We start from the raw sequence: 20,152 nt of genomic DNA, 5'->3' as shown, positions 1-20,152 counted from the left end.
TACTAGGATTCAGAATACTCAGGATTGATTCAAGGACAAAAGAAGCCTTAAATCATAAATATGCCGGTAACGGGGCCTCAGAAAAGTCGAAAATACTTTGAAATTAGTTCGGTGTTAACTAATAGAAAGCTACGCGGATGGCGAAAATCAGGTAAAAGAGATTTGGCTATAAATTGAACCAAAACCATATGGAGAAGAATCTTACGTTGCCTCGGATCTCGTCAACTCGACAGGCTGCAGAAATGCACTTTGGATCTTCAGTACAATAAAGAAAAAATCAGTTCTTCATTTGATATATAAAGAATGATAAAGATAAGATTCTTCATTTGTCTAATATAATCAAAAGCAAAACTTATTTGGGTCGGTTGGACGTAATAGTCACGCAACGCTAGTTTTCTAATTTATTCATCAATATATATAGAACCATCATCGTTCTGAATGCTAATCATGAGAATTTACCCGAATTGTTCGATGATACGTCTAGATGTTTCGCTTGCTTTTTAGCGCCTTTCATAGTTGCCTTCGAACATTCGCCATAATATATATCAGTAGACAACGCCGGCAAATTAAGCGATTTCGGCGAAATTCCGCGTCTAATTCTAAATACTGCGTACGAATGTATCATTCGGTCTTAGCTGTGTATGTTCATTTATTAGATCCACCTTTGAAAAAGCAGACGATCTAGACAAACTTGACCGTTTTCTAAGTTGTGCCAGGATACTCGATTCTGTCAATACGAACATCGATAAAAATGCCGTAGTATTACTACTGAGATCTACTTAGGCATTCTGTCGGCTCGACAACGCTAGCGTACGAGTAACACAGATAGAACCAAAAGCGCAAAAAATAAACCTTTAACAGATAATACTTAATTTTGGACTATAAATAGAAACTTCTAATTTTGAAGCTAAAAAAAGGACATGCTGATTTCATTGTTCAATAATTATATGTTTCAGAAGTATTAGCTAGCTAAAATTGACCACCAATATGTACATAAGGACAGAACACACCTATACACAATAAACGCACATATCCTCACTATTTTGGTCGAGGCATATCTTCGTAATCACGCATTTTTGTTTTTCTTTTTTTAATGAAAGCCGGCAAATCACTTTTCATCATGTATTTATACTTTTTATTTTTAAAACAATTATAAATACCCATAACGCCGTCATTGTCACTTGCAAAGCTCCCTCAGCTTTTCAAAAATTAGTTTTTATTTTAAAACGACTTTTCTAATTATGGTATGTAGTAGTTTGCTAACCTTAAAAACATAAAAATCGAGACATTCAGATAATAGTGGCGGTGGCCATTGGCATGGTAGTAGAGTGGACGCTTAAACTTGAATGTCTTTTGCCATTTTACACCCTAATTAACTAGGCGTTCTTGCCTGATAATCAATGCCTACTAACGAAGGCGAATGTTACATTGACCCTGTGCTTTGACGCGTCTAAAGAAGTTTTTACGAAACTTTGCTACGAGGTAAGTCGTTGTGGAACTGATTGGTTAACATGGTTGTGGACGACAACGTTTTTTTAAGCGGTAAAACTAGGGTGGATATATATCCACCCTACAGCAAGAATTGTAATAGGCGCGGATTTAAGTGACAGGGGCCGGACTTAAATGGCAACAGAAGACTTTCTCGTTGCGTATCCATATTGAGAGGCGTTTCTAGCCGCGGTGCTTCATATATTCACATTGTGACGCTTTGTAAAATTGCTTTATACAGATTTGTCTATGCAGAATTGTATGCTAGATTATGACTGCCAAATGGGTGGTACTGTAGTTCGCGACGGCGAGACATCCGGATGTACCGCCAAGAACGCTTCTAACTGAAACGAGAAGACTCACAGATACAATACGTGTGGAAAATGCAACAATATATACACACAATGTGCAGCTTATACTTATCGATTACTACTGTTATTAAACGTTACACACTTTTGTCTTTCCCTTTGCCTCTCGTGCATAGCCTATTCAGTGATTATAAATTGTACAAAAACTTATGGCGTATTCATGTTCATCAAAGCGCCGTGGAAGGGGAAGTACGAAAAGGTCTGTTGTTTATTTTTGCAAAAAATTTGCCGTACACCTGCCATTCGCTAGGTGCCTCAATCAGTCGTCCGTGCTTGATTCTCTGCCAAAAATCCTCCTTTTCAAGCCACAGTTATATACATTGTGCATATACGAAAATAAGACGCACAAGTCCTATCTAGTCGAGCAGAAGCAACGTCTCCTTCCGCATAGCAGGGAGCAATCTGTCGAATGACATCCGTACGCATGCTATCTCTCACAGATATGGACAATAAATACGCTTCAACCGATTTGGCGATTCGATCTTCTTTGCTTGTGAATAAAACAAAAGGCCAACATACATAACAATCGCTATTTAGACAGACTGGCCTAGTAATACATTTCTTCTTTGTCCTTCGCTTCTAGTCCTGTACGTTCATGGTTCACCTACGCCCTTTCGACATCTGGCGACCTTACCCCATTCAACCATAGCCATCTTGCCGCCATAATGGAAAGGCGTGAGGCTGAGTTTTGAAAATAACAGAATTCTAGTCTGTAGCTGAGTTGGCAGTTTGGTGAGTGGCATAAAAGGCCCTCAACAAGGACGTGTGGTAATCGGCGTGAAATAGACGGTCGGGTTGTAGATAGGGTTAAGTAGAGGACCTTCGAGCCGCTTGTTGGTGACCCCAGTGAAACAACCGCAACGAAAAAAAAACGAACGCAATTTTACCGTACACCGGCAGATGTTTGACGAAAGGCCGGGAGCCTTGACAGCACGAAAACGACACTGTGAAAACACTGAAAATCGTCCCATGTTTGTATGCTACTAGATTCGGGCACGCGGTATGTCGTTGATGTTACTCTAGCACAACAGAATTTATTGTTTAGTCGTTGTATAGGATTGCCTTATGTATGCTACATAGAAGACAAGAAGAGCACGGACTATTTAGAAAGATGCGCCTTTTACTTATTTGCGACGACTGAATATTGAACGCGTGTCTCATTGAGATCAATAGCAGGTCTTATTAACCTCAAGTAAAACATGTATTCATTGAAAGAAGAACGAGCCAATAGAATATGTAAAAAAAAAAAAGACTTGGAAGAAAAACAGTGCGAGATTGGTTGTAAGGTCAGCAGGTGAAGTGAAGCTGCACTGCTGATCGAACATCGGTAAGATTTGGCTGTTTAGCATGCTTTTTTAGTACATACCTTTACAGAACTAATAAAAAAGACTGGTCCTACCTGCTTCTACAGCCGATAGACTATTAGCCGAAGGCTCTCATTTTTACTGTCGGAATACAATAAAAAATGATGTATAATCTTTAATGTGTTTAAAATTTATAATTGGTGCTGCTAGGTTACTAGGCTGAACACACCACAGCAGCCTAAATAAGCTATAACAATTTTTCGTTACTTTACAGTCTCTTTCGGCTTATATCAAATTTGAAATATTTGGGATGGACACCTTATTTACCAATAAAAGATCATTAAAAGTATTTAGTATAAAAACATAATGTCATGAAACGTCTAACCTAATTTTCCCTTTAATTAAAAAAAAAAACGGATATTTTTCCTTAGTTTCCTACATACAAAGAACGCTTTGTTCACCAAGAAGATATATATATTTTTCTGCTCCTTTGATGAACCCATACCCCCCCCCCCCCCATCTTTCGTAAGACACTGGTGCACTGCTTTAATGGGGTGGGGTGCTTAATATAGGCAGCATACATTTAGAACAGCTTAGCAGATCAAAAAAGAAAACGGCCATTTACGAGACGGTCTGTGTCAGCTTAACGAGCCGAGTATCGACGCAACTCGTGATGAACGAGTTTTTTCAATTGAGTAGTCTGATCGTGTTGCTGAACCAAAGAAAACCCGCAATGACACGAGGTCGCATGAGCCACAACAGCTTACTCGATAACGTTATTGGCTAATTGAATTTAGCTTAATATAATTATCTTTCCTGTAAATGTAAGGCCGTTGCAAAAGATACGGAAACGAGCTGAGCAGTGAATATGAAGTGAATGGGTAAAACTGAAATAACTACCTAGTGGCGTCTGCTAAACACCATGTTGTTTGTGCGGTGCTATGCATTAAACGCGTTAACGAAAAAGAACTTATACGTATACAGGGGGATCAATATTTTCGCTATGAGCGCGTTTCGTTTCCGCTAAAACATCTAGAGTTGTTCCAGATGTGGCCGCCGCATTGACTCTATCTTTGTCTTACTGTCACGTAATCACTGAAGACTGCTTTCTCTATAAACATATGGGTTTGAAGAGGAGCTTAGATTGGGTTTGTTGCGTGTTCTGCGGGCCCGTTCTTCACGTTGTCACATCGACTGATCGTTTACACGTTGCTCGAACGAAGGAGGCCATCGTTGGGCGGTAGCTCGTGGTATGACCTTCCGGGTGACAGAACGTATCCCATCAACATAGCGGAGACTGTATTTCGATTACGAAGACATACATTGATTTCTCAACGCTACCGCCTCGCTCATAAATTATAACGACATGAGCCGGACGGAGAAAGACACGAGGTAGTCAAGTCATGACGCCCCAGATATCGAAGATTCAATTTTCTGTTTAATTAAGATCCCCTGTATATAGGTTAAAGATGTAATTAATGATGACAAACACGTCAAGGTCATCTTTGAAGGCTTATCTATTATACTAGATAGAAACTCAAACAAATACTGGTAAGTTCGCTCTAAAAGGAGGATTATAGGGATATCGTAAATATACTAAACAGCGAGAGATGCGCAAACGAAGATCATTATCATTTTTCATATTATAGGCGCACGTGGCACAATATTACGCAGAGTCGAATTTGAGGCGCGACGATAAATTGTTATATTCTATAGGTGCTTCATTCTGGGACGATCGATGCTATGACCAGTACAGTGGGAGGTAAATTAAGTCTATTTGTTTTAGTTTCATTAGTACCACATACGACGACTACTACACATGGCTGTTTGCAATATTGAGATAGAATGCTTAGGTTATAATGCCGTGCTAATGAATGGTACAGCCCGCTCGAATATAGACACTATGTTATCGAGCAATTTTCCTATTTGGGCTGCTTTATTATAAGCTTCATTTACTTGTTTATATATAGAAAATGTCTATGATATATCCGGAACAGCGGATACGTGCGACACATGAAAACTGCCCGTTTGAAAAGCTTACGTCTATGTAAAATATAGTAAAGCTAAGTTTCCTGATAACGTGCTGGTCTTCGAAAATATATGTACTTTGTCTATATAACAATATACATATGTATATATACTAAATATATATATATATATATACTATATATATATATATATGTATATATATTTAGTATGTTATGTACCTTTCCTGTCATTCTAGATTTTCGCCTGGCTGGACCCGCGGACGATTTGGTCCTTTCGGCACGAACAACCCTGTAGAGCGGCGTACGAGCTACACCTAGATACAAGCACCAAACCATATTTAAATAATCTGCTACTGCTTTCATAATAGAAACGAAGAGAAAGGTTCGATTGCCTACTGTTAATATCGCCGTGTCCCTTTTCACAAAGGCTATAGAACACAATAATCTTTCTCACAGTGTAAGGTACACATATATCTGAAACATTTTCGTGACCTCTGCCAGGTCCCATCCACTAAATAAAAATATGACATATTTTGTGGATTCGACATAGCAGCTAAGGCTCGCAGTGTTTCGCGCGTCGTTAGCTCTACAAAGCGACTCATTCGATCGTTCTCTACCTTTCTATATGCGCTCTACAGGTGCCACACGTTTCGTCTGATGTAATACATACATGTTATCCTAAGCGAACCGCGCATGTCTCATCACTCTTTCTGTTACGCTTTTACGACCTAAAAAGCAAATCAAGGTACATTCAGCAAGTTCACATACCTGTACGTTCGCTGAAGTCGTTTACACTGCGACAGCGAAGTGTTAGATCAGCATACGTTGGGATAGCTACTTAATACCCTATGTGCCAGGCGAACATACCATCGGTCCTAAAGAGGCTCTTTAATATTTTGTATCTCCTGATCTTCCTCCTAATGTAAATCGTATTAAGCAGATCCCTTGTGAATGCTTTTATGAGTTGATTTGTTCTGCCTCTTCACTTCCTGTTCCGAAAACCTGAGTTCACCTTACATCGTATTATTAGCTTAGTTAAGCTAGTTCCTTTCGTATTGTTGCTTGAGTTCGTTTACACGTTTGCGACGCAAATGAGGTATTGTCAAGCGACTGGGAAGCGAGGCACGTAAAGCCGAAGGAACTTAAAGCCTTTCCAGGCGCTGTTCAGGTCACTCTGTCACGGGCTGCCGAAAAATCCATCGCCGATGTCCATATAGGTAAGCAGACAGAAGGAATGCAGCGTTTCTTTGCAAGACGACATTGCTTAAAACAAATATAAAGGGAAGAAAGCCGGGTGCAAAGACGTATAAGCTAGTCGTACCATACGAAGAAAAAGACTCATCCTTTGTTTAGGGAGGATTTTCCATTGAAGGCGACGCATGCGACTGAATAGAGCGGCTTGTCGGCTATTAATGGCCTACTATTCGTTCGCTTAGATCTTATCGAACGATCGAGAACGCTGGCTCTTTGCAGCTTAGAGGTAACCACATGAGAACTAAAGCAGGATAAGCTTTCCCATTCATTACATTACCAATGCGTCCCCGTTTATACTAGGGATTATGCATCTTATGACGTAGCACGACGTACACTTAGATATATTTTTACGCTTTACTAACGTAGATAGATATATTGGGCTCGTACAATGGGCGTTATGAGTACAACGATATGTCCCATGTACGTTTCAGTAACATAACGCGGACTATGAGACGTGTTTGGCTCCCAGAGGAGACCAGATGATTCTTGCTGTCAATACCATATTCATCACCGAGTGTATATGATGATGTAAGCGCATACACAAAATCCAAGTATTTGTTAGCCGTTTAATGTGTTTATTATGATGACGTCACTATTCCAGATCGATTGTATAACAAACTTTACTGCAGGGGGCGGTCGAAATTATACGCAGTCAGGCCGTGTTAAGAACAAACAATGCTTTGTCATTAAATCGAAACATTCGTTCTACAAACAAATCTACCGACTGAAGCTTTCATCGTTAAGCACGTATTTTCACAATTCATAGTTGCTCTGCTGATATAACAATATTTCGAAAGTACAGGCATCGTCTGCCTTGTGATAATATTGTGGGGTGTAGAAAATTCTATAATATCGTGGACCGTATGGATTGCATATAGCGCGATGATATTACGCCGGTTGGTTCCAACCGTATCTTCCTACCCCATCCTCATAATTGCTCTAGTGTTAAATACCTCGGAAAATCGCTATTAGCCGTGTCGTGCGGTTGAATGAGTCGATGTTTTCTGTAGCGCTTGTTGTGTAGAGGCCAACGAAGGCCTCGCTGAGAAGCCTCTGAAACCTTGTATATCTATTAGCAGGTAATCTAATTGTTTTTTGTTTTTTTAAGTTTTTCATGGACGTAGACAGGCAGGCTATAGTGTTAACAGACAATTAATTAATTTCGCAACTATACGTAACCGCATATGACTTCGCCTAAAACAAGCTTGGTATTGCCGACGATAGGCGTCGCGGCTCCCCAGTCAACCTAATCTACTGTGTTAACAGCGTGCCTTTTTGCTAGTATGCACTGTAAATGATTTTTTTTCACTCGGGATCAATGTTATACCCAAATAATGCAATCGATGTGCACTCACTGATGTTTTTCCATTTAGGTTTGTTATATAAGCTTTTGTCGGTTCTCCGCTATAGCAGAATTTTGTCCATAATAATATTGACCTCCATGCTAGAGGCCACTTACGAGGCCTAAGCTGCTGAAGACTGCCGCAAGTCGAATCAGCTACAGCTGTTTCTTAAAGAAATCTTTAGCTATTTTTTTACTCGATACTTAATTTAGAAGTTACAAGGCATCGCTTAAAAGCGTGGTGCTAAGTAGACCATTCAAGTTGAATGTCGAGCGTAAAATCCGTGTTGTTTGTACTCTAACGGCTCGTTATGTTCATGAGACCTATTAGGTGGCAATACGGAATGGCTCAATAGAAATTTACCTCATACGTTGCCATTTTTTTTGCTGGCCCTCTCAACAATTTTATCTCAGTTAGCAGAACTTTGCTGCTCAGACTTCGCGTTACTTCCACTTCTGCTATTCTAAGGAGTCATCAGTATTCCTTAGTTGTAGTAGTTTTTCTTATCGGAAGCTATCTGAGCTCGGGAATCTGCCGCCTTCGTAGTAGTCGTTGTAAGGCCAGGCGGCCCTTGGCACCCAAAAATCCCTTCCCAATGTGTTTCATGGATATAATTCTTGAATTTTAACGTACCATTCGAAAGTTTACTGTAATACGTTTAGTATAGTTCCTGAACTGCGCCAGCGAGTGCTTAGAGTTTACTTATCAATGTCTGCCTATCTTATGGACCTTGACGGCTACAGTAATATAGTAACAGGCAGTCTTTATGAATAGTGATTGTGCTCGCTGGTCTAGCGCGTTTTATGAGCTACATAGATATCAGGTCTACAGCTCGGAACGCATAGATTCTAATGACTTCGCTACTTGATACTATGCGGCTTTCATCCTATCCCAAAAGCGTCCATGATCTACTTGCTGTTTTCTAACTTTGTATATGCTTGGAAACACCAAAAAAGGCAATGATTATGCGAGTAAATATCTGGGCGTTACGTATCTAGTATATTGTGAGTGTAATTTCAAGCGTAAAATCTTCTAGTACGCTATGCTTGCGACTGATTCCGCTAAGGCTCGCGGTGAAATTTCTGCCTACGAGAATTCGGTGTGCGGATAAATCTTCTTCCCTAAACATATGATCTTTTCCGCGAAATTGATCTTGTTTCAGATTTCTGAAATTAATAAGCTCACCGTCTCGATTAAGGTTAAGACTCCAATGTCCCGGGTCCGCCCCGGGTGTTGAGCCGCCGTCCAAGTTTCTGCCTGTTTGTTCTGCGCCACTAGCGTATTTATTCCCTTCACCCCATATCACAGAGCCCCGTGCCACCGCTGGGTCAACCGATTAATAAGGCGAAGGTACAGATAAAACGTTCTACAAACAAGCGATGCACTATCCTTTTCCGCTAACCTAAATTGATTTTCTCAGTAGCTTAACAGAGTCTTTTCAGCTCAAAGATTTTCTACAGTAAAATAACACTGCCGACAGACAACTTAGACCTCAACTTGGCTTCATGGCAGCATAATGCCGTTATACTCGTTCTGATAAAGGTAAGGATCATAAAGACAAATTGGTATGTAGCGTATGCAAGCTACATTACACGTTCTACTACCGTGACATAGTAACCGCTTGTCTAGACGTGCTTGTATAAGGCTCTCACTAGCCAAGCGATTTTTCTCACGGCCGGAGTAAAGCATTACAAAACCCGATGAATCGCAGAATGCGACCTATCCAGCCACAGATGCAATTGGTCTGGTGGAGATCGGAATACAATACTCGTTTCGATATTACAGCCGTACTCCATCTTCACTTTGTTCGAGTTACTGAGTTATCGTTGGTAAGTACATGAGAATTCTGGCAAGGATAAGTGGCTTCTATTTCTGGTTTTGGGCTGTATTTAATCAGCTGTTAGTTGGGCACAAATCGCCTTACATAGGAAGCCTCTATTCAACATAATTGCCCTCGCCATTCATTGTGTTTTGTTGAAATACCAAAAAAAGCTAAACGCATTCAACAAAACTGCAATACATCTATGGAGGTTGTGTGGTGGGCCTGCTACAATATAGTGGCTTCATGCGATGCAGTAAAAGCTGCGATATATATCGATTAATTGTTACTTTTCGCAGAGCAGCTCTATTTCTTTATGCAACTGGGCAGGTTGACCGTCGTTGGGAAACCTAAGTCTAGAAACCTAAGCATCCAATGGTAATATGGCGCTTGTTTTTTAAAATACAGTTATCTCAACAAAACATAGTGGGATCTGTTCGTTCGTCTTAGGACTGACAGCTAGTATCTTGGTGATTGGTACATAATGATAGATAAGAAAAACATTAAACTACACACTAATGCAAAAAGCTGAGAGTGCACGATTCTTAGCACTTCAAGCAGTGGGCTTCGATCATTATCAAGATCCACTTCTTTATTACTTATTCTGATAATTGGTAATATAGTGCCGTTCTAAGAATAAATTCTGTTACAACATATAGATGCGTACATATTACAAAGGCTACAAAAAGCCCATGAGCTGGAAAACAAAAAAAATCATACAGCTAAATCATTTACTTCCGAGAAAAGAGTTCGTTTTGGGGCTGCTTGAAGCTTCAGCAATAAAAAACCCTATGAAAAAGTCAGCGAATATTAAAGTCTATATATATATATATATATATATATAAGTCAATGAATTCTTAAATAACATCGAACATTTAAAGACGAACGACTAGTTTAACAAACATCAAATATAAAAGAAAGAGGTAGCGACAGATATAGTCGCTTAGCGATATATAGGATAAGAATTCCCGATAATATAGACAATAAGCCAAGACCTTTAAAATATATATGGTTTATCTCGAATCTGAAGCCGAGAGGTGTTCAGCTGTACCATGTTAACTATACAAAAACAATGATATCATTATAAAAAGCCCGGTCGTACGCGGTATCGTCGCAAAATCGTAAGCAAGCCATCTTTTCGATTGAATGTTTTAATCGCAGATCAGGCCTAAAATGCGATCACAACTACAGAGTTGATCCGGAATCAGCTTGATCTGAATTAATACCAACTTAAATAAAATCCTTATAGTCCTTCTTCTGCGAAGCTGGTACTGATTTCCAGGATTTTCCTGCTCAGCGATGTATTTGACTTTGAGACTCAATATCTGAATGATTTTTTATGAAATTGTTTGATCGCTTATATTGAATCTGTTTATTTTTGTATTGTTATTACTTTCCGCCTAATCGTCATACTAATAACAACGACACGATTTTTTCAAATTATACAATGAATTGTTATTAATACCGTGCAGTAACTCTTGACCGCTTCTACATGCCAATATAAAAGCCAGCAGGCTTTTATTGGGTATTCCCACTCCAATTGGACACGCGCGTTAACGCCCGATCCCGCTCTTTCATATCTAGCGCTAATTCCTTTGTCTACCATCAAGCTAAGATCGGCCGTTTTAGCCCTCTGGCGAAGGTCAGAATGTAAACCATCCCATGTCTAAATTCCACTTGTCAATATTGTCGCCAGGCTATTTTTTTGCTATCTATTCACAAATTGAATTTATTCACTATTTAAGAATTATATATGGGAGAGAATTTCTACATGCGTCCGTCTAGATTGTAGCTGATGATTGTTTAATCTGTCACGTTCGAAATTTCAATATGTCAAATGTTCCAAACCAATCCTCGACTCACTCATTTTCCTCGGCTTCATTTCCATAGCATTTTACTTAGCGAGCACGTTTACCTTACTCAGGCATGGCCAGACAATCATCGTTGGTATAAAAATATTTTGAGCATCTTAAAGCTAGCCATAGCGGTCTCTAAGTATAGTGCCTTCGAATTTATTTTCCATTCCCAACCATATCCGGAGGCCGACGGGCCGACGAATCACGGATTGCTTTATCACTCTGTCGCCTTCTGACAGTCTAGATCGTTCGGTTGTCCTGTTTCTTGGCACGCACTGCTCGCCAGTGGCATCTCTAGGAACTTCTACTTTACTTGTTATTAACCAAAAGTTACGCTGACGATGTCAAGGGTGAGCGTATGGGACTAGGGCCCGCTTGCATCTTGCTAATACATTATATGTCACAAACTTTCAACGAGAGGTAAGGAGCAAACGATGCATTAAACTGCAGCATGGCTGTAATAGTCCACCACAGTTCTTTAGGACCGAGTGTCTGAACTGTGCCCGCTTCACAGAAGTCTAGTTTACGTTTAAGGGGTTTGCTAGATAGGAACAACGAAGCCTAAGGCAATGAATAATATTTAGCTCACAATGAAAAGTAGTTCATTCAAATCTCTCACTAACAGATAATTCACAAAAGAACAAATAAGTAATGTTTAAATAAATTACATTGGCATTTAGACTTGGGAAGCAAGGGGGTTCTTTTTTCTAATTTATACTCAAATGACATTTTAATTTTCTCGCGTTTAAAATCTCAAATTAAAACTTGAATATTCATCGTAGTTACCAATGGCGCATGTGAACATTATGGCATTTATTATTCTTCTATAGCTTTAAAATCCGCCTTCGAATACTAGAGTATGTTGAAAACTCGTTGATCGTCTGAGGTTATGGATGTCATTCGAATCCTTGCTATCGCCGCAACCCCCTGATACACGGCCTAACTTGCTTCTGTTAAGACCAGCGTCAAGAGACGCCTTGCTACAGCTGTTTGTTGACTGAGACAATTTCGTGATTAGGTCAAGCCGTTCCACTACCGCAGCCATCTCATCATTGACGAGGAACTAATAGAGAACTCGTTACATCGTCTTACGTTATCCGAATTTGCATATGTATCTGTCTCTGTGTTCACTGATGAAACGAGTCTTTTTCAAAAAGCACACAAATTCGTTTGTTCGGCCATCAATTTTTTTCGGCATAAATTGTTTAGTAGGACACAGTTGAGCATCAAATGTCACAGACAATAAACTACTAAAGAAAAAACAGAGTAGTAATCAAATTAAACAAACAAATGTTGTACCTTGGTCTTCAACTTTACAATAACGCTTAATGATGAAAAATTGTCTCTTGGGGTACCAACCGGATAGCACCTGTTGAACTTCTTCGAACTTAGGTATTGAATCAGAGTGAAATGACTCCTTGCGGGTTAAACAGATATAAGGATTTCCAGGCTAATTCTAGAAAGGATATCCTCTGTTCCGATGAAACATAAAATTAAACATTTCCTTAATAAGGAGATAAAGAGGATTTGCTTATATCAACAGTCTTCACCGGGGAAACGCAAGCCTGTATTTGCTTCAGTGAGGTCACTGAACCGTTTGCATAGCGGGTAGCTGAGTTTGTGTTAGTACAACAACGCGCTTAAACGAAAAGACTTCAACGCTATCGGTTGGCAGTTCAGAGCTGAAAATAGAGACTTTTTTAATTTATCGCTGGAACCGATACTCAGTGGTTTGGTCTCAAAGGAGGGTTCCTTTTAGCCTTTATGCATGCGTACAGGCAATTTCGAAACGCTGTTTCATTGCCAATAAAATAACGCAAAGGCTTTAGTTTATATAATAGAATAATATGCATTTCCAAACAATTCTGAATGACTAATACCTTTGTGAGAAACGTATTCTCCATTAGTTGAAGCTTTATTTTATAGTCAAATTTTTTGATAGTTTTTGGTTTTTTATTGATAGTTTGATCAGTAACCTGCTATAGTGAACCTTCATAGAAATAACGTCGATCGTATCTGTTGCTGTCGACGCTGTATCATCCCGATTTCTACTAACCGATTGCCTACTCTATGTTACCGTACCAATAGCAAACGTACGTGATCGAAAATTTACATGATTCTAACAGGATATCCTTTGAGAAGAGCCAGCAAATACTCTAGAGATGACAGGGATAACATTTCATTGGAGAGAAGTTACGACCAGATGGGAAGAGGTCTTCAGGACCTGTAAGTCAGGCGGAACTGCTAGGCATACGTCCACGTGTTTGGCTTAAGTCCCGCTCAGAGTCACGCTGAAATCGGACAGCCTGCGTACATAATAAATCTATCGTAATAAACATTTCACATTTTCTGTCTTAACTAACAATGACATAACACCTGGAGGCTTTGATCAATTACTTCCATATCTTTTTTTTAGGCCTTTGTTAGATTTTTACCATGTATTCGAGGATAGATACTATAATATTATATAATTAGTGTTGATGGCTGATCTCAAATTTTACGTTGGTTACCCACTAAATATCTATCCAATTAATATATCTTGTAGATTAATTTCTGTTGATATCTATACGAATCTATATGCTAAAAATTCGTCGCTACGCTTCATGTGCTAGTTACAAACACGTATTAAGTTATATTTGGTTTCTACTACAATAGAGGTACTGGATATTGTCCATTATCAGCTTACTAACGTTCATAATGATTCATGTATAACACAAAATCTTCCATCCGATAGTCATTAAATGGTCGATACGGGACTGTCTGCGACAAAGCGTGGCGGCCTTGTCTAAAACTTACATTTATTGTTGATCTTACGCTCAGGAGTCATCGACATTAGTACTCCTAACGATTGAATTCGTATCTGTTAGGTCAAATGTCGATTCTCTCGATAGCTTCGATAGCTGTAGGCCCATGGTTTTCTCTTCGTGGATAGTCGTGCACACCGAGCCTTCCTTCTGACGAAAGCGCTTCGTGTTCCTCTTTCGACGTCTTGACTTGTCTCAGTGACGTTGACAAACCAGACTAGAATCGTCAACTTTACTCTTTGTAGTAATTAGTCCAAGTAGAAAATCCTGCACAGTCGATAGACGAAGCCGTTTTACGGTCGACTGAAGGACCGGCCATTGTGATGGAATTGCACGCAATAGAAAAGGTGCCGTCGTTGTGAACAGTTTTCGGGTCAAACACCTGTTCTTATCGATAGATAGTGGGCGAATAAAGGATGCGCGAGCGAAGGCGGACAAAAGGACGGCTGGTAAAGGATCTTAATGGGAAGAAATGCTGCAAGCTAAAAGATCTATAATAATAGCCAATTTCCTTTGTTGCCCTGGGCTAGTTACAAAGCTGTCAACCCGCCCGATTGGTGTCTCTTCGCTGAGATCAAAAAGGGCGTTTCCAGGGGCTGGTCGTCAGTGGCGACATTGTGGCGTCTTTGCTCGTTACTAAGCGCGCACAACTGATTACGCGAATCTGATTTACGATATAGATGCGATAAAGAATGCCTATACGAAATGTACGAGCGGCTCGGATACTTGTTCTAAATATAGCTGTTTATGGGTCTGTAGACGATGACCTACTATAGGTGTCGCTGTGGTGCAGGCTGACCACGTTAATTGACTGATATGATAATCAGTTTGTCTGATCTTCGTACACGTATAATCGAGGAAATTAATCGAAGTGTGTGCGTTCTGTCTAGCTGCACTCTTCCGCCAGTTCAAACCGATTTTATTTTGGATTTCTTTTTTCCCCACGTTTAATAAATCGTGGGAGAGCTTCGTGTAAAGGAAGAGCTGCACGGATCCCCAAACGCATCTATTTTCTTTTGACTAAAGGGCGTCAATACCATGACTGTAATGCATTTTCTTCCGCCTAAACGAACGCTGCTGGTTCACGGATAGCTTGAGTAAAATCTAGTCGCTTAAGAATTCAGGTAGTACAATAATGGGGATCGTAGGCGTTGCTTATATTGCGGTCGTGTGACAAGCGAACAGCTTTCAGCGAAGATACCTTGTTTCTACGCTGTGCCATGATATATTCACGCTAGAACTATCCGAGCTTGTATTATATCGAGCGTCTTTGATTATATGGAACGTTCACTCTCGTGTGTGACGATGAAGTTTTAAAAAGTTAAGCAATCTTGACATTGAGTAAAGTTTGCTGTTCAAAGAAACGGAAGACTAGGCAAAGTTAGAAAAGAAGCAGAAGAAACCGCGAATACAAAAAGAGATTTCCTATTGATAAGTGTACTTTAATTGGAATCTTGTGCGTTTTCTTATTCTGTATAACAATTCCATGGTTCCGATTCGGTAACAGTATACAGGCTTTGATATTGCTAAAAAGCATCAGCATACATATAGATAATTGCTCATTCGAAATCTCAGCAGCTCAATGACTTAATATACTGCAAAGGCGAACGCCTCCGTTGGTCCTGCTGAAGTAGTAGTAGTGATGGACTTCAGTCTATCTTCAACAATCTAATCCAAGAATCGCATGTAGTCCAAAAATTAAACCGTCAGGTAACGGTTACTAATAATGCTTATACACACACCTACGTTTTATCGACAGCTTAAAGGCGTTACAAGCTGTTTGTACTTTAAATCAATGAACAACAATCAGCATCATTATGTCATGAAGCTCAACAGTATCGTATGTACACTCTCTCTGTTCTCATGGGCCAACTGGAAAGAACGAGCGAACGACAAAAGCCTTTACAACAACTTTAACCTAACACTGTCCTGAACTTCCTGCCGGCGGAAGATTTTGGAAACAAATATTTATTTTTTTTTTTTCTTCTTTATTAGAACAATCGGCGAAATTCGAGAAAACAGAGCTTAAAAGATAGGCATTTTTAAGCAGCGCTAGTTTCAAATCTTCACACAGTAGTAATGGCGAAAGGGGAAATAACTTACTTTCGTTGTAGGCCGTCCACAAAATTAACTTAAGTTCATCTCTTCATTTTGCCCCTTTCGTATTACTAAAAATAATAGAGTCAATATGTATGTGTCAAAAGAAGACATGTTGTGATATATGCATTATGGTACGCCTCATATATACGGACTATTATCGATAATTTTTAGCTATATAGCTAGCATCGAATCTTTACCAGGCGTTTTTTTGTGTTCATTTGTCAATTTGCTATTGCATCGGCTCTGATTTGCATGGCACACCGTAGATGATTCTTGGTGACAACTTGGGGAGGGGGGGGTGGGGGTCACGTTTGTAGCCCGCCGTAACTTAGAACTTAACAATAATAACAGGAACAATCATCGTAGCTAATAGAGGTGTTAACAAAGAGGTCGTTTGGTTCTGGCTTGATTTTTTTTAAATGTTCTAATATTTTAGTGACTGCTGTAACTTCGTCGGTTTTAACGTTGTCGGCCATCGCGTGTGATCGTTTCGTGGCGACGTTATTCCCATTTCATGTACGGACAACGGAAAGGCGGACCAACGTCGTGCTCGGTCTCATCTGGCTACTGTCAGCGGCGACGGCGTCGCCATTGTTGATCTACACGACACCCATCGTTGTACAGGTACGCCTCCATACTCAGTGAATCGAGTTAATTTTAGCTAAACGCAGAACATAAGGATAGACGGAGGAAAAACAGATTTCCGCCCTTGAAAAATGTTGCCCTTATTCATAAAATGATTTGACAGCCGAGAAAACGAAAATTTACAATTGAGCTAAAAGTGGAAATCTAGTACACTAATCTATATTATTGCACAGAAGGATATGCATGTATTGAATACTATGATTATTATTACACACTTTATTACGTAATGAGAACGTCACAATATGGAGTGACGCAAATTCCCTCAATAAACATCTTCACTGCATATTCAGATATGCTCACAGTCGGCTGGCTACGCTGCGAGGTTCATTGACGCAAAACTCCTTGTTGTAATAGATCTCTTCACATAAATTGACGATTTACATTTTCGATAGGAACGGCTTTGTTGGAGAAAATGATTTCGGTCCTTTCATAATAGCAGGCTTGCTGTGCTATGATCAATTGCGTATTCTTCATCCTCTAACTAACTAACGAGTGTTTTTAATTGATCAATAAACACGAGCACGGCGATTCAGTGCTTCAGAAAGCCTAAAATGAACTTCATCAAATAACTCGACTTTTTCAAGGGCCATCCTTTTTCGTTACGAACTACTTCGTAAAACTGCAAACGGTGATCCGGATAATTTCCTAACAGAGTATACTTCGGTCTTGGTTGAGGCACCATGAAATTCACAAATGTCATTATATATATCTGAGCGATCAACAGCAATCCTCTGTTTAGGTTATCGGGACGATCGACACAATTGGATACTAACACGCAATTTTGTTGCCGGCTTTAGTTGCAAACCGATCACTCTCCGGAGCATTACAGATGGATCCTGTTTCTTGGACCTTGCCTTAAACTTTGTAAATCTCTGGCTCGGAATAAACGAGTGGTCCCAAGCTTATGAAGGCAATTTTGGTTTGTGTTCTCGGTCCCAAACAACAGCCTAAGCACACGTTTGGATCTTTTAAAACTGAGCTTTTTAGCTATCATTTGCTGCAGAGCAAAAATGATAGAGCGAATTTACCTGCGATTAGATGTCTTTACGGTTATTCCATGCTACAGAGGCAAAAAGTCGACTAAACGATACTATTCGCAAGCCAAAGTTTTCACAGGGATCTCAGAACTGGCACGTGCGACGTACGGTTACTTCAAATGTAACTCACATAGCTTAGCTTAACTCTGTTGGCCTGCGATAAAATGCAAATGTTTCCCTCGAGCTTTATGCAATGCAAATATGTTCACTAGCCATACGAGGGAGCAATTATTAATGCAGATACCACTACATTATTTTCAGGCCGTCGAATAGCGTTCGTGTGATAATGAGTAATGGCATTGCACTTGCAAATAAGCAATGCATACGTTTGGTACTTTTTGCGTGTAGATACAGATTACCACCTTTGTTTTTACCTCCGCGATAAAGTCAGCTATTCAAGGCTTACAAATCAATTGCATTCTGTTGACGTTGGCCTTTGTACAGATACCGGGAGATGCAGCAATTTTGCAGCCATCAGATTTCTATTTGTTGAACTTGATAACATTATCGAGTTATCATCCAGTATCCTCCAAGGCTCTTGCCTTTGACCGACTCGTTTTCATTTTGATCCTAGATATAGTTATACTTATATCACATCCCTTACAATTTCCAGTCGAAATACCACTGTCCTTGGCTGTCCTTCGAAGCCATGGCTGAAAAAGTATCTGTAAAATAACTCCACGTGGCTGTGGAGAAGAGCAATGTCCGTTGAGTCGGCTACTTTTTGCCCGGATACCTTTTCCTCTATTTATGTTTAATTAGCAACATGGTCGTCACATCGCCAGGACAGCCTACAGCGTTTATGATAAGCCGGTGCCGTCTGCACAGAATCTCCAGGAGGAATGACCCTTCTGGGGGTTCGTAGCGTTGCCGACCCCACAGTAAAATGCGATGAGCTCTTAAGGTAACAGAAACGAACTGAACAGATAGTAACGAGTCGCTGCTTTGGTTAGGACTATAGGGACTACAATATATCGCAATTTAGGGGATTACTTAGAGCGCTTTGCCGTCTTCTTGGGGTTGAGCTTCGGGCTTAGCCTGGATGAGGACTACCTGACTCTACCGATCGTTTGCAGAGATTGAGACAACAGGAAAGTTGTACCGCTGCATGCTGAGTAGAAATAGCGTAGGACCTGGCGGTTCAGGTGCCGATTGAAATCTTGCCTCAAAAACAAAGTGAGTTGTTGGAAATCGTATATAAGTAAAAACTGCTTTACAAACAGATAATACGTAAATGCCTCAGTGTTACGAGGAGAACGCTATGAGCACTTCGATTCCTAAATGTTCTATACTTTGCTTAAAAATGAGCACAAGTGCCCTCTTATTCGAGACTCTGTCCTTGTGATTAAGCCAATAGAAAACTTTGGTAGGTATCCAGCACCCTCTTGAAGCCTCAAAATCTATCCTGTACAGATGATGCAGTAGGCACGAGAATGCCTTATTGATAAACTACCCTCGGTCCCTGTTTATTTTTAGCTCGGCACTGTATATGCATGATCTATATACATATGGACTTTTCATATGTGTAGATATGATTGCATATAAAATTTGAAGGTGTTTCAAAGTGTCCGAAGTCTACCTCAGGAGGAGACTGATTACATTACCCGTTGAAACGGCTAGTAACGAAAGGATACATATAAATTTTTTATGCGTAGAAAGCACAAAGGCGATATTAGATCGCTTTATTGTATTTTATAAATCATTAAGTGCACGTATATGTCCACCGCATGTTTGACCAGATAAAGCTGACTTGATTTGGCATCACATGGAGCACAACGGACCTACGGACCGGAAACCGGGTTGCCCAGGTTTTTAACGACGATTAGCTGCTACAAAGTATGCATCTAATTGAGTGGTTTAGTTGAACTCGTTTGGTCAATAATCACCGTTTTAAAATATCGACCAGGACTTTACAAGTGTGTATAAATTAGCTAAGCTGGGTCAGGCATTGGGATCGTCTTTCTTTCTAAAAGGAAAAAAGGAAATCTGCAAGCCTCGAGAAGTAACTATTTCTATTATCGCATGGGCATCACCATATGATATATTAGTAACTTAAAATAGTCGGTTAGAATAGAAGGCTCATTGAAAAAATCGATTATCCGTTTAGCACTGTTTGTATGTTACGTTCAATTAAGTGTTAATCTAC

At 39.9% G+C, this 20,152-nt stretch overlaps 1 protein-coding gene across 5 annotated transcripts in view; it reads left to right on the top strand.

Annotated features, from left to right (window-relative positions):
• LOC111243096 (QRFP-like peptide receptor) overlaps positions 1 to 20,152 on the top strand; it is a 79,997-nt gene that overhangs the window by 15,808 nt on the left and 44,037 nt on the right. For all 5 annotated transcript variants that reach the window (XR_015317911.1, XR_015317905.1, XM_022788173.2 and 2 more), the window contains exon 2: positions 16,761 to 16,948. Coding sequence is in view for 3 of the 5 variants with exons in the window: in XM_022788173.2 (XP_022643908.1) it covers positions 16,761 to 16,948 (188 nt within the window). In the remaining 2 variants the exon portion in view is untranslated. The remainder of the gene's footprint in view (positions 1 to 16,760; positions 16,949 to 20,152) is intronic.

The sequence above is a fragment of the Varroa destructor genome, unplaced genomic scaffold (assembly GCF_002443255.2).
Source record: "Varroa destructor unplaced genomic scaffold, Vdes_3.0 BEIS01000001.1, whole genome shotgun sequence".
Taxonomy (NCBI): Eukaryota; Metazoa; Arthropoda; class Arachnida; order Mesostigmata; family Varroidae; genus Varroa; species Varroa destructor.
This window is presented reverse-complemented; position numbering and strand designations above follow the sequence as displayed.